The following is a 15418-nucleotide window of genomic DNA, read 5'->3' as shown; positions in this document are numbered from 1 at the left end:
GATGAGTTTATAGACTCTCTACACAGTCTCTACTGTGATAGAACAACGATGTGTGGAGGTGTTAACGGGTACCTGGATTCCGTGAGCAGTTCAATGAAGTGTTCAAATAAGGAAAGATGAAGTTCATAGGGAGCATGCAGCCAGACCTAGAACACAAGCAGAGCGTAGAAGAGGTAAATAGGGTTACCTCTTAATAGGGTAAATAGGTAAACAGGGTTACCTAAATAGGGTTAGCCACCCCCCCCCAAGTGTCCATCCACCGAACATGGTTAGCATATCAGACTTCTTTCATCCTTAACTGCCTAGAAGCACCTTAATAATTTCTAATTGGTGAAGCCCTATAAAAGTGCTCACAGGGTAGGTTTCTGGTTCTGTTCAAGAAAAAGAAATTTCTGGGAAAAGATGGCCTGAGAACTATAGTCTGGGCTATATAGATGTCCCCAGGAAGAGACACTCTTTTTTTTTTTTTGCTTTCTGGGTCACACCCAGCGATGCACAGGGGTTACTCCTGGTTCATGCACTCAGGAATTACTCTTGGCCATGCTTGGGGGACCATATGGGATGCTGGGAATCGAACCCAGATTGGGTTGCGTGCAAGGCAAACGCCCTGCCTGCTGTGCTATCACTCCGGCCCCAAAGAGCCACTCTTAAAGTTTAATAGATCCCTTCACACAAAATGACTAGGGAAAAATGGATCACTAGCTGAGGAAAGGAGAAAGAAATACGCCTGGGATGGAATCCCACCCTTGAGCGGATCTCCTAGTAATGGAGAGTGCTAAACTCTAGATTACATTAGAGACCAAATTAGAGTTCTAAAAGTGAGATTCTGTCCCTGAGTTAATCTCCTAGAAGCACTTTCCCTGAAGAAGGGGCTTTACATCTGTTTATTTATTTATTTTTTAAGTTTTATTCAGATTAGTGAAACACCATGAGGTACAGTGTAGACTTACAAGTTTTTGTGCTTGGGTTTCAATTATACAATGATCAAGTACCCATCCCTCCACCAGTGCCCATTTTCCACCACCACTGATCCCAGTATCCCTCCCACTCCCCATCCCCCCCACCCCACCCTGCCTCTGTGGCAGGGCATTCCCTTTTGTTCTCTCTCTCCTATTGGGTGCTGTGGTTTGCAAAAGAGGCATTGAGTGGCAATCATGTTTGGTCTATAGTCTACTTTCAGCATGCATCTCCCATCCTGGGAGGATCCTCCCAACACCCTTTACTTGGTGCTCCCTTCTCTATCTGAGCTGCCTTTTCCCCACCTCTGTGTGTGTACTCTCGCCCGTCACAGTTTCTAAATATCCAACAATTTAAGCTGTGGGAGCAGGGGAGGAAAATAACCAGTCACAGATTACAAACCAGCTTGCAGCCCTGTCCTTTTATTCGTCCATCACCTTGGGTAGGCCTGGGGAGGCGGTTCTTGGCCACCAAAAGCATGTGTTGTGTACCCTCTTTTTGAACTCACAGCTCACAACCTCAGTTATAGATCCAAGCCAATTTAGGCTCCAGTGAGGCCTCCTTTGAAAGTTCCATCACCTTCCTGGGTACCTGGATCTCCGCTCTCGCAAATCTTTCACGGTAAGTTTATTTGTTTTTCTCCTCTAATGGACTATATGCCTTCAAGGCAGGCGCTGTCCTACATTTTTATATCCTTAGCGCCAACACGGAGCCTCGCTCTGACATGCAGTAAATAAGTCTAAACCGATGATGGATTTTTTGAATCAGAATTTTTAAGACCAGGCTGAGGAAGGTGCATTTTGTGGTGATGAAGGGGAAAGCGCTGAAATGGCTTCTGAGGAAGTGACAGGATTCTGCCTCAGAAGGAATAAGGCTAAAGGATACTTAGGATAGAGAGAGGAAAGGGGCGAGAAGGGACTGGGCTTCTATCAGGGCGGAGCAAAGAGGAGGCAGAAAGCGAGGAAGCGGAATCTGCATGAGGTAATGCGGACTTGGTTATAAACAGAGTGAGGAGAAAGCTGAAAATTTTTTTTCAGTTCTCAACCTCCGTGACAGGGAGAATGGCGGTGTTATTAATAGAAACCTAAGTTAGGAGGGAAAACTAATTTTGGGGAAGGGCGCTAAGTTTAGCTTAGGTGTTGCTGGCGCTCAAGAATGGAAACATGGAGTGAGGAATTAGAAATAAGGCCTGGGAGTAAGATATCAAGCTAGAGATGCAGGTTTGGGAAGAGACACGGCAGTGGCCGGCCTGGAGGACTGGCCAGGAGACTGAAGGAAAGACAAGGACACACAACACAACACACACACACACACACACACACACACAGAAGTCAAGAAGAAATAGAAGAATGCAAATGTTGTAAGAAGGAAATGATGGAAGCAGCAAAGGTGGCCGGAAGAAGCAGTGAGGCCAGGAGAAGGCTGAGGCGCACAGGCACCCACGGGCGAGGGGCTCAGAGAAGCACGTCCAGCCAGGCTACCAGGAGGCCTGGACACGGGTGGGAGAGCAGCAGGGCACACTGGCGAGAAACCTCTGACACTCACGCGGGGCTGAGGAGGGGACAGAGGTGATGGTGCTTGCCTTGTCCTGACGCTGACCCCGATTTGGTGCCCATGTCCAGTCCCCAGGCACTGCCAGGAGTGGCCCCTGAGCACAGAGCCCAGAGGGGTCCCTGAGCACTGCTGAATGTGGCCCCCAAACAAACACAAAATACACAAGATGGAGCACAGAACAGTAATGAGGAAGCGACTCTTAAGGGCCTGGATATGATGGTCGGTGAACGTTAGTGCTGGTACTATGTGAGTGGGAAGGTTATAACGGAAGACAAGATCTTTGCACTCACAGTCTTACAAGGACACACACACACACACACACACACACACGATTTATAGACAAAACACTGTGAACAAGACATTAAATAGAGAAATTAAATGGCTGAGTGATTTTCCAAGAAGACAGAGTAAGGCATGCTGTTAAGGTAATAGGATAGTCCAAAATCCTGCTATTTTGTCAAAATGACTGACATATTCTTCTATACGGCTATGATTCAACCAAACTTTCTGGTTCAGATTCCCATGAGTTGTGGAACTCTTTTTATCAGAGTTATCTCATGAAGGCTGGAGAGAACACAGGAGCCAAGGCCCCTTCCTGCACATGGATAACACTTGTTTGAACCCCCAGCACTGCCAGGGGTCATTCCTGAGCACGGAGCAAGGAACAAGCACTAAGCACTGCTAGGCAGGGCCCAAATTCTAGCCCGTCCCCTCCCTCCCTGAAAGTTTCCAGAGCTATTTGATGAAATATTTGATTTTCTTTTGGTGGGGAGGTATGGTCACACCTGGGGATGCTCAAGGCTCAATCCAGGCTCTGCCCTCAGGAATTACTCCTGGCATTGCTCAAGGGACCGATCACACGAGATGCTGGGGACCAAACATGGGTTGGCCACGTGCAAGGCAAGGGCCTTACCTGCTGTACTATATCTGCAGCTATTGTTGAATAAATGGACCATACTGCTTCACTTCTTCAATATTCTACAACCGAATCTCTCTCTCTCTCCCCTCCTCTCTCTCCCTCCCTCACACATAGCAGTACTTAGGGGTTATTCCTGCAGGGCTCGGAGTACCATACATTGTGCCAGGAATGAAATCCAGGTCAAACGAACAACAAGGAAAGTGCCCTAACCCCTGTGCTATCTCTTTCACCCCAAGACTGAATTCTAGAAGAAATTCTATCACACCCTTCTATTTCCTATTTCACCTAAGCAACCAATACAGGCATTTAGAATATTAGCACGGCTTAGAGGAAAGGTCGCCGGTCAATTTCCCGGTACACAGGAGTGATGGACCCCGGGGTGACACAGAGCCAGTGAATGCGGATATACGTACTTCAAAGTCACACAGCAGGTCCTGGAAGGCGGTTGAGTTGGGAATAATGGAGGTCTCGTGGCCGCTATCGACAGTTCCCACAAGGGAGAATGTGAGGTGGAGGATGTGGCTGTTAAGGAGGGAACGCTTCTTCTTAAGCAGCATGGCCAGTAGCTGAAAGAGAGTGGCACATACATCAGTGTCAGCCCGGGTACCGGAGGACCCAACGTCTAGCACTTCTGGACACCTGTAAGCACATTTCTAAATCTTTAACAATGACAATTAGAGACACAGGAATTTTCATTGTGGCATCAAGCAAAATCTGAAATGCAGGGTAATTCCATCATTTGAAATATTCTACTCTTGGGGCTACAGTGATAGCACAGCGGGTAGGGCATCTGCCTTGCACGAGGCCAACCCGGGTTCAATTCCCAGCATCCCATATGGTCCCGAAGCACCGCCAGGAGTAATTCCTGAGTGCATGAGCCAGGAGTAACCCCTGAGCATCGCCGGGTGTGACCCATAAAAGGAAAAAAAAAATAAAGAAAGAAATAATCTATTCTTTCTAAGTCAGAGAGCTAGTGGCATATACAAAGCACCCGCCGTACATAAGCTTTGCAAAAACAAAACAATCAAAAGATAGTGCCATTAAACACACAGTCCTGTCTAGTCAGCAGTTTAGTTAGAATAAAGTTCTGAGCTGAGGTCAACTCACTTCATTAACTGTAGTGGGAATTCATCTTGTTTTAGATACTTTGATTCTCATGATTCACTTTCTGCCCCAAACACGCAGAGATTGTGGGAAAGTGACATGAATGGCTTTAGTATTTTAAATATTTTTAAATACCTTAACTCCCACGTGAGTTTCCGAGATTAGCAAAATTTACGGTCTGTCACATCCCTTAGCTAAGAAAGGGCAGGGCAAAGATACACAGGTGTGGTGGGCAGAGAGAGAGAAAGCGGAGAGCTTTGGGTAGATAACCTACAGGGCAGGGCTGCGGAAGCGTTTTCCACTTGTGACCTCTTTTTATCCAAGACAGCTTTGTACAACCCTGGGTATCTAGGTATATAAAACCGGCACACAGATCAAGCATCTACTACTGATAAGAAGACAGAAAGAAATTTATTTTAAAATACATTTTTTTTTTTTTGCTTTTTGGGTCACCCCCGGCGATGCTCGGGGGTTACTCCTGGCTTTACACTCAGGAATCACTCCTGGCGGTGCATGGGGGACCATATAGGATGCTGGGAATCGAACCTGGGTCAGCCGTGTGCAAGGCAAACGCCCTACCCGCTGTGCTATTGCTCCAGCCCCTTAAAACACATTTTTAAGAGTTTTTACAATCCCAATATTCAGATGTGCCCCCTATGTGTAGCTGCGACCCCCAACTTGGGAAGCCAGGTGATCACTTGGTTTCATTTCTACTTTAGCAGAGTAACTCCAAGCGGGCAAAACCCTTCTACTGAGGTAGCCCAATTTGAGGGCTTAAGGACAAAACAATGCAACCAAGAAGAGGACACACTCTCTCACCGGACATGTCAGTTTTAAGAAAAACTATTCAAAGTCTATTTGAATCAGAGCGTTCTTATCAAAAGAAAGGAGCAAACCCGGAGGATTCCCTCAGGGGATACAAGTGAGCATGTGCTCTGGGGGACGTACCTGGTAGCCTCGGATCCTCTCCATCTCTTTGCTGGCCAGGGGGTTGCTCTTGACCACACACACGAGGGCCTTGACCGCTGCGTAGAGCCCCTCCACGTCCGAGGCCATGGCCACCAGGCCCAGGATGGCCGCCGCACCACCGATGTACTGCAGAGTAGTGGCGACAGGCTTAGGGACAAAAGTCCTGACCCCTGAGCAAGAGAGAGTGAGACATTATTAAAATGGATCTCTTAGGGAAATAAGAACCAAATACACATCATCTTAGGAAATAGTCAACTAGTCCAGATCTGGAGACAACCCAGGTACCGGAGCATAGATGCACTGAGAAAAGAATCGAGGGACGTAGCCACGGTGGGCGAGAACTCAGCTACAAGAACATGAAACCCTGCAGTGGTGGAACATGCCCTGCTGAATGAGGTCAGCCAAAGGCGAAGGGACAGATGCAGAAGGACTCATGCATGGCACAGAAAGAAACGCAGTGCGGGAGTAACAAATACTGCAAGGTTCTCAGCGTCCGTGTACATGAGTCTGCCCAGAGGGTGGGGGTGGAAGGGGACCTTTGGGCGCTGCAGGGGTGCAGGGATGCTGACACCCAGTGATGGGTGTGGGGCTGGAACAGCATATGCTTGAAACTTTATTGTTAACTGCATTATAATCACAGTGCCTGAATTGTTTAAAAAGGTAAGTCATTAAAAAAAATTAACAAAGAAGACAAAGAGATGAACAGAAAGATATCCACCATTAGGGAAATGAGGATGGTCAGTAAGCAAACAAGAGCCAGCAACTGTTGGAAGGGGTGTGGAAGAAAGGGCACCCAGGCGGGCGGGGAGCAAGGATGTGAACTGGAGCCACCAAGGAAAGCAGTGTAGACACTGCTCAGACATTAGGAACAGAAAAATGGCGATCCCATTTCTGAGTGTTTGCACACAATGAGAACAGAAATTTGAAGTGAACTTTATATATGTTATATCTTATATGTATAACATATTATATGGCATATAAAATGTTATATATAAATATATACATGTGCACTCGCACATTTATTGCACCAATCTTTATAATGGCCAAGAAGTAGAAACAACCTAAATGACTGCTGAAGAGCAAATGAGAACATGGCATATATGGGTAAGAGAACATTCAGCTACAAAAGAGAATACAAAAATTCTGCAAGGATTTGTAACAAGGATGTACCTCAAAGATATTATATTCAGCGAAAGGAGAAAAACATTCTGTGATTTTACTTGGGGCTGGAGTGATAGCAGTAGACAGTGCCTGAAGCCCCCGCAGGGCGGGCCACGCCCTCCTCACTGCTGGGCAAACGCCAGAGAGCCCAGGAAGGGATTTCTGAAGCAGGTGAAATGCCTTCCTGGGTCATGTTGATAGAGGCAATTCTTTAGGCCAGAGCTCTGGGATGGGGAGAAAATGCTACAGGGGATGAGGCAGCCGGCCTGACCCCAGGCTGACCCAAGCAGAGCACAACGCTGCCCCTCACAGCTGCTCTGAGCCACACAGGGGATAAGAGGAGACCCGGAACTTCTGGAGAACACAAGTATGTGAAAATACCATACATACTAGAATATACTTGGTGTCGATTTTTTTAAAATTTATTTAATTAAAAAAATTTTTTTTTGGTTTGTTTTTTTGGGTCACACCTGGCGATGCACAAGGGTTACCTGGCTCTGCACTCAGGAGTTACTCCTGGCAGTGCTCAGGGGACCATATGGGATGCTGGGAATCGAGCCCGGGTCGGCCACGTGCAAAGCAAATGCCCTACCTACTGTGCTATCTCTCCAGCCTCTGGTGTCAATTTTTAAAAAATCTCACGATTACATGCCTAAACTTTTTTTTAAAATTTTATTGTTTAAATGTTGTGTGCCTATTGATCCGTTTAAAACAATTAATATGCATTTCATATTTCTATGTGTTTTGATGTATCCCAATACTTTTGAGTACACTAGCACTAGATTTTGAACTATCTTCCACAGGGCAGGCATTACGAATCTAAAGCTAAGAAAAATGGAAATCTAGATTTTAGTCTTCTGGCACAATGCCTCATCGTGTTCCAATAGGAGTTATCACTTATTTCCCTGCCCTCTTTATCCCCTGCTGCGTGGAGTAAACCATAGTGTTGCTATATTTTTGAAAAGGGCCTAGACATGCTTTTTAAATAAATACCAATCTGGTGTTTTAGTATCAGTGAAATTCCAATAAAGCAGTATTTTAAAAAGCAAAACAGGACGAACACGTGTGCACATTACTGAGGGGGTAAATTTTCCATGCAGAATTCTGATGATCACATTTGCGCCTCCTTAATCTACTAAATCACTACTACTAAGTACTACCCATATGTAAGTATTCTGGGTAAGTACTCTGGGTTTTGGATGCCCTGCCTTGAGCTCCTCTCCAAAACCGTCAGCTCCCCGGAAGTGGATGAGCAGGGGTGAGACTCAAACACGGTTCCAGCAGGAGTCAGTGTTTGCACCCAGAACTCGGAACCTCACCTCACGGCCAAGGGGCAGGAGCAGCTCCACCACTGCGCCAAGCCCCGTCACAATCACCACTACTTCGAGGGTGGCAATTGCCTCCAGCCCTACGTGCAGCGTGAGAGTCGCCCTGAAGCTCCACAGAGGCATGTAGCCAGTGCTCGGTAATGCCAACCCAAGAGGACAGACGTGGACAGGCTCTTATAAGACATGATTCTCCAAGCTGACTGGCACTCCAGGCTACTGCACGAATCTCGGAAGGTTGCAAGGATGCTGTAGGTTACTACTTAGGGTCGGAAAATGAATGCAGGTTTCAGGGAAGACAAACACGCATGGAGTCAGGAAGGCCAGCTGATTACCCAAGTAGCCGATGAGCGCGGCCCCGATGGTCCGGGCAGGCCCGTTGAGGTGGCCGGCGGCATTGTGGATGAACTTCACAGGCGTCGCGTTCTCGTGGGAGGAAATGCCTAACTGGAGAAGAGCAAAGGAGGAGAGGTCACGACAGAGCCACAGTCTCAGCGTGCTGCTTGGGAAAAAGGAAATAAAAGGCTAGGATTCGTGGTCTGGCCCTGCTTTCTTGCCAACAGGACTCGCGAAGGAGTGGACTGAAGAATGCAAAGAAAATATAATATGCCCAGATCACCATGGCTAACAGCCGGGGGGGGGGGGGGGGGGCAGGGGCGGTCTCTTGAAACGACACTAGAATGGCAGTAGGTGCTATCTTCACTCCCTAGCATCTCAGCACTGAACAGAACACGGCCTCCTGCCACATACCAAGACGTGAATCAAATGTACCCTAGATTATCTAAGGGCATGACAGAGAAAACCACCTACCTAGAAGGCTAAAAGGAATGTAGTTTAATACTAAGACCTCATAGCTATATATGTAAACACACACACACACACACACACACACACACACACGAGTCCCGGACAAATCTGTGCATACATGTTGTCCACACTCTTCCTTACTCTGTCCTTCCAGCTCCGGATTTCCTCCCCTTCATGCTGTCTTCCCTCAGGCAGTCAGAGAAATGTCCCATGCCCAAAGGCTATTTGTTTTGTTCCATCCACACTAATCCATCAGCCACAGCAGGTCACTGATTTCTATGGTGTCCATCTCTCCCAGTTTTCTCCCTCTCTCCCTTTCTTTTTTTTTGGGGGGGGGGGTTGGTGGCGCAGACCTGGTGATGCTCAGGGCTTACTACTGCCTCTGCACTCAGAGATCTCTCCTGGCAGGACTCAGAGGAAATGCCTAACTGGAGAAGAGCAAAGGAGGAGAGGTCACGACAGAGCCACAGTCTCAGCGTGCTGCTTGGGAAAAAGGAAATAAAAGGCTACGATTCGTGGTCTGGCCCTGCTTTCTTGCCAACAGGACTCGCGAAGGAGTGGACTGAAGAATGCAAAGAAAATATAATATATGCCCAGATCACCATGGCTAACAGCCGGGGGGGGGGGGGGAGGGGCGGTCAGAGATCTCTCCTGGCAGGACTCAGAGGACCATATGAGATGCCGGGGATCGAACCGGGTTGGCTGCATGCAAGGCTCTACCCACTACTATGGCCCCACGCCCCCTTGGCTCTTCTTTCTTATTTGCTGCTTTTACTGCCCACTCTTCTCTCCAAGTCCTTCAGCTCCCCGACCCCATGTCACTGGCAGATCCTGGGTGACAACCTGCAAAGTGAAACTGCGCTCTGGAGGTTCAACAAAGACCTCAATCCTGACGGTTTCTCGCCGTGGCCTCTGCCGCCACACCGGTTCTCACACATCTCTCATGTGAATCATTATTGTTACTCTCAGAACTGGGCAACCTGCTTCACGCTGTCACCTTCCAATCTGTCTCAGCAAAGTCACCCCGATACCAGCAAAAGAGTAACTTGGGCGGGGGTGGGGTAGGGGGACGGTGCTAGAGAATAGGACAGCAGGTTTGCCTTGGACATGGTCAATGGAATATCCCATATTGTCCCCCTGAGGACTCCAGAAGTGATCCCTGAAGCACAGAGCCAGGAGTAGTCTTGAGTACCAGCAGGGTGTGGCTCAAACACACACACACACACACACACACACACACACAAAGAGAGTCACAACATGTCCTTCTTATGCCTGGAAGCCAGTGATGCTTCTAGATTCAACACTCAATGAAAGTCTACATCATATTCAATAAATGGGCTGGCTCCCACCACGCTTTTCCTCCTGCCTTGTAGCAGTCATGCAGTTCTCTAAGAGATTAGCACTCATCTTTCTAAAGTGCAGTTTCCCACCCTAGCTTACACTCCTGTGTCCATACTGCCCTGGGATGCTGCCCCCATTTTCAAGTTTGCTTGAATTTCAGCTTCTCAATTAGGCCTTCTCTGACCAAGCTCTTTCAAGAGGTAAGCATAAGCCAACCTCACTTCCCTTCTGTTTATTCTTACACAGAGCTCTCTTCATGCTTAGCAAACTCTGATTATTTCTTTCTTTTTTTTTTTTTTTTTTTTTTTGCTTTTTGGGTCGATAGCACAGCGGGTAAGACATTTACCTTGCACGGGGCAACACGGGTTGACCCCGGTTCTATTCCTCCGCCCCTCTTGGAGAGCCTGGCAAGCTACCGAGAGTATCGTGCCCACACGGCAGAGCCTGGCAAGCTACCCCATGACATATTCAATATGCCAAACACAGTAACAAGTTCCACAGTAGAGATGTTACTGGTGCCCACTTGAGCAAATCAATGAACAATGCGAGGACAGTGCTACAGTGTTTGCTTTTTGGGTGACACCGGCGATGCACAGGGTTTCCTCCTGGCTCTGCACTTAGAAATTACTCCTGGCGGTACTTGGGGGACCATATGGGATGCAGAGAATCGAACTCGGGTTAGATGCGTGCACGGCAAACACCCTACCTGATGTGCTATGATTCCAGCCCCGGGTTACTTCTTTAGTTATTAGTCTATCAATACTATCAGGAACTCAGGAACTATAAAGACAGAAAATTTCTCTTTGGAAGACTGTTGGGTCTTACACAAAATGGTAGCAGGTGATCCAGGAAAAGGTTATTAAATTATAGGGTTTTCGTTAGGGCTTCTGCTATCTTGGGGATAGGGTGAGGACTAGAGCCATAGATCCAAACACAGACCCAGCAGCACTCAAAGCATGAGATCATCGGAGCTGCCACCACAGGAGCTCTGGAATGTGCCTGTCAACCTGACAGGGGTGGGGTGGGGAGGGGGGTTGGGCTGGGGAAGGAATTCGGGGAACAATGGTGGGGGGAAGTTGACCTCGGTGGTGGGATTGGTGTTGAAATATTATATGCCTATGATCCAACTATCGGTAACTTTGTAAATCACAATTCTTTAATAAAAAATAAATTACAGTCTATAAAATTGAAACTGTTTTCCAAAAATCAAATTCCTTAATTGTCAATGTAAGTATAAACCATGCATGGATAATAGAAGGAAATTCTCAGTTTTCTGCAATAAGCTAAATATCTAAATGCCTGGTTTACCCTCAAATCTAAACAAACCAGTCAAAACAAGCGTGCAGGGCGGTATTTCCAGCACCCTCCCATTGCTGGGAGTACAGCCATCGAGGCCCGGCAGAGCCTCTTAGTGCCTGAACCGTCCCTTACCTGCTTAGCGATGGCTTTGCTGTCCAGCTTGTTGTACACCTTGCGGATTCTCGCCACAGTCAGGGTTGAGACGGAGAGCGCATAGAGGCCGAACGACACCTTCTCCTCGGGGACCAAGGACACAGGCGAAGGGACGATGCCTTCAGATTTGGCATCTTTGCCTGCAAGGGAAAAAGAATCAGTGTCACCGGTGTCAACTTCTCTTTTCAAGAGTCATCCGTAGTTCCCCATATCTTCACCAATTTTTTTTTATCTTTACTCTCGTTTTATTTTCAGCGTGCAGACATGAAAATCATCAAACTTGAGATGAGCTGAATTTTAAAAACTATTTTAAACAAGTGCCCAAAGGTAACAGAAACGAAGAGCAAGATGACTGGGCTCCAGCATTAAGCTTGCCACTGGTGTCAGGAGGAAGAACAAAGGCAATGGTGCAGGGGAAAGTGTGTGCCACAGGGGTAGGTTGGTGGCAATAGGGGGACGTCAATGGAGGGATCAGTGTTGGGACACTGTACGTCTGAAACACGTAATCATGAACAACTCCACAACCTTCTAATTCACTGTCATCCAATAAAAATGAAAACAAACAAACAAACAAACAAAGAAACCAAAAAACCAAATTTATTTCTCTGAGTCCGTTATTTTTCTGTCTGAACATTGGAAAATGATCGAGCCCACGGGTTTGCAGTCCACAACAGAGTGGAAAGGTTTCGGAAGGGAGAGTGTCTCCCAGGTGGCGTTCAGGGGGCCCAAGCGCCACTTTCTGTGCTCGGTCAGCCAGGCGCCCAGGATGCGTCTGGAAACCGCCAGGTCCACCCCGCCATGCTCAAGGAGCCCCTGTGATGGTCAGTTCAAACTGGGTCCCGCTGCGGGCACAGCACGCACACCGCTGGCCGTGGAGCTCTCTCCCCGACCCAGAAGACAAGGGCGACTTCTTACCATCACTGTGCTCTGTGGGGGCCGGCATGGCTCAGGGCCTACTCTTGGTTCTGTGTTATCTGGTCTATTGATCTCAGTGCTTTGGTTTCCTAATTGTAAAATGTGAATGATAATGGTAGCCCCGAACTCAAGAGTTTTGTTAAAATGAACAAAGACACATCTGCACTCCTTTGTTCACTGCAGCACTATTCCCGATCACCAAAAACAACCCGAGTTTTCGAGAACAGATGAGCGATAGCACAGCAGGTAGGGCGTCTGCCTTGCATGCAGCCAACATGGCCAACCCGAGTTCGATTCCTCCGCCCCTCTCGGAGAGCCCGGCAAGCTACCGAGAGTATTCGATATGCCAGACACAGTAACAACAAAGTCTCCAATGGAGACGTTACTGGGCCCGCTTGAGCAATGAACGGATAAAGAATCCATGGATAGGTACACAATGGAATACTACTCAGCCATAAGAAGAGATGAAGTCATGCAATCTGCTGATACATGGGTGGACCCGGAGAATACCATGGTAAGAGAGATGACTCAGAGAGAGGGGGACAGACACAGAATGAGTGTGGGATAGAAAGAAACACAGTTAGGGAATAATTAATGTCTGAAGACCATAGGAAGAAAGATCAGAAGAACTGGTTCTTAGCAGGTATCTTGCCCTTGGAGGGAAGGGAGCACTACTATAGTAAGAGAGGGAAGTGGTCACTCTGGGGGAGGACAGGGTGCTGAAAGGGGCTAAAGGCATATGCACGATACCCTGTCAGTAACAGTACTGCAGGCCCGTGACTCAAAGGATACCATGCCTGTGGGAGAGAAAATGGGCACTAGTGGAAAGAAGTGGACACTGGGGCAACAGTGTACACCTGATTGTATGCAACACTGTACACCTGAAACCCATCCTGAAGAACCTTGTAACTTTGTAATTTATGGTGATTAAATTTTTTTTTTTTTAGAAAAAGGGGGACAGGGGCTAGAGTGATAGCACAGCGGGTAGAGCGTTTGCCTTGCACGCAGCCGACCCAGCTTCGATTCCCAGCATCCCATATGGCCCCATGAGCACCGCCAGAAGTAATTCCTGAGTGCAGAGCCAGGAGTCACCCCTGTACATTGCTGGGTGTGACCCAAAAAGAAAAAAAAAGGGGGGGGGCAGTAGGAGTTGAGTTGTAGATCAGGAAAATGATATCAACTCATCTATTCTAGAGAATTGGGGTTGCTGAACAGTCTGGATTATAGATGTTCTCGTCACTAAAGTCAACATACTTTAAACTATTTCATACAACAGGTACGATTATTACAAAGAAAAAGATGAAACTCTTAGAAAAGTCTCAGGGTCTTATACCTTAAACCACCTCTATCTAGGAACCAGTTAAAGAAATGGGAAACTGGTGATCAGAAACAATCCCTAACTCAGCAGAAAATACAGGAAGTCCAGTAGGACTGGAAGAGAACATTTTCCATAGATCAAAAGGATTAGGCTGCAGGGGACAGAGAGATCAGCTCCACTTCCCTAAAGAACGAAATGCACAGCGAAGAACCTCTCATCCATAAGTGCACCTAACGCTCGCATCTCGAACTTGATGCAGATCGCTTTTACAGAACTTTAAGAATGAGGGACGAGTTACTCACATGGCATACACACAGCCTGGAAGCTTCCCACGTAATTTGGTCCGAGTTCATAAATGGTGGTCACACTGGAAGGGGGCAGGACTTCTTCCAGAAAATGCGTGGGTCCCAGGCGCCAGACCAGCGAGGCCATCTGGCGCTGGGCCGGCGGGGTGCCGCTGTACGCATACACCGAGCTGACCACTGGTGGGTTCGCAGAACCGGAGCCCCCAGGAGTGCTATGGACGTAATGAAGCTGCAAAGAACAGGAGGCAACGATGAGTTCGTAGGGGGAGGAGATAAAACACTTTGGCCAATGTAACACACACTTCTCTGCATGCTTTCCTTATCCCCGGGTCACACGGCTTTGTAAATGTACAAAAGCAGCTGGACTGCAGATGATGAAGCAGGTCAAGAGTCTGGCACCTCGTGTGTGGAGTTGGAAATTTGCGATCCAACTCTCCAAACAGAAAAAGGACACCTCAAGCATAGGGATGCAGATGCTGCCTGGTTAGTCTGCATCTCCAGTGAGCAAGGCCTTGCTAGACTGGTCAACTTGGTACAAACCCAGCTTTCGACTGTTGTGGGACCCAAGGGACCTTGAAAACGAGCTGTGTTGCCTTTGGGGTGAGTTGGGATCAAATTAAGTTGCTCCTTTTGCTGATGGCTGCTCCCAGCGCTTGATGGAGCAAGGCACATCTCCAGTGGTTTTTCTCTAATGTGGGATTTTCTTTGATTCTGTGCCCCATGGGACGGGTTTCCTGCAGTCCTTCAGGACTGAGTTCCTCTACACCAGCCCCGCAGAGGCTGAGAGCAGCACCCATGGCTCTAAGTTGGAGTGGGAGTGGTTGCCCTCTTGAGGATGAGTCCCGACTACCTCATGGGAATGACAGGACAAACAGGGCAGTGAAGCTGTATGTGAGGCACCCGGGCACTGGAGACGGCCTCGACAGTTGTGTTCCTCACTGCACGAGGCGACCAGCTCCTCCGGGTCTGTCCGTGGGCAAAGAACTGGCACATCTCAGGCTGTGAACAGTCTCCCGTGTCCAGGGACCTTTTCCTACAAGCACTATTCATACAGTCATCAGCCCTCTGTGTGGTCATCAGGAAGTGCAGGCCTAAGAGGAACCAATCTCCTCGCATGTGTAACCTGAGGGCCCCACGCTCACACTATCAGAATCCCGGTCAGAGAGTGACCTGGATCCCTTTCTCCAGGGTCATTCGTCATTTCTGCTGAAACTTTCAGTCAAAAGGTATTTTCCAAGTTCACTCATCTTTGGCTACGTGGTGAACATTTCATTGGCTGTTTTCTCAAAAG

General features: G+C 47.9%; 1 protein-coding gene across 1 annotated transcript in view; it reads right to left on the bottom strand.

Annotated features, from left to right (window-relative positions):
- WDFY3 (WD repeat and FYVE domain containing 3) overlaps positions 1 to 15418 on the bottom strand; it is a 277239-nt gene that overhangs the window by 84817 nt on the left and 177004 nt on the right. Inside the window, exons 23-28 of the mRNA XM_056111481.1 lie at positions 14125 to 14356; positions 11569 to 11729; positions 8325 to 8436; positions 5483 to 5673; positions 3844 to 3996; positions 73 to 146 (exon numbers count right to left, since the gene is read on the bottom strand). Of these exons, the coding sequence (XP_055967456.1) occupies positions 73 to 146; positions 3844 to 3996; positions 5483 to 5673; positions 8325 to 8436; positions 11569 to 11729; positions 14125 to 14356 (923 nt within the window). The remainder of the gene's footprint in view (positions 1 to 72; positions 147 to 3843; positions 3997 to 5482; positions 5674 to 8324; positions 8437 to 11568; positions 11730 to 14124; positions 14357 to 15418) is intronic.

Source organism: Sorex fumeus, unplaced genomic scaffold, assembly GCF_029834395.1.
Source record: "Sorex fumeus unplaced genomic scaffold, SorFum_2.1 ptg000013l, whole genome shotgun sequence".
In the NCBI taxonomy this organism is placed as follows: domain Eukaryota; kingdom Metazoa; phylum Chordata; class Mammalia; order Eulipotyphla; family Soricidae; genus Sorex; species Sorex fumeus.
Note: the sequence above shows the minus strand (reverse complement) of the source record. Positions and strands in the feature narration are given on the sequence as shown.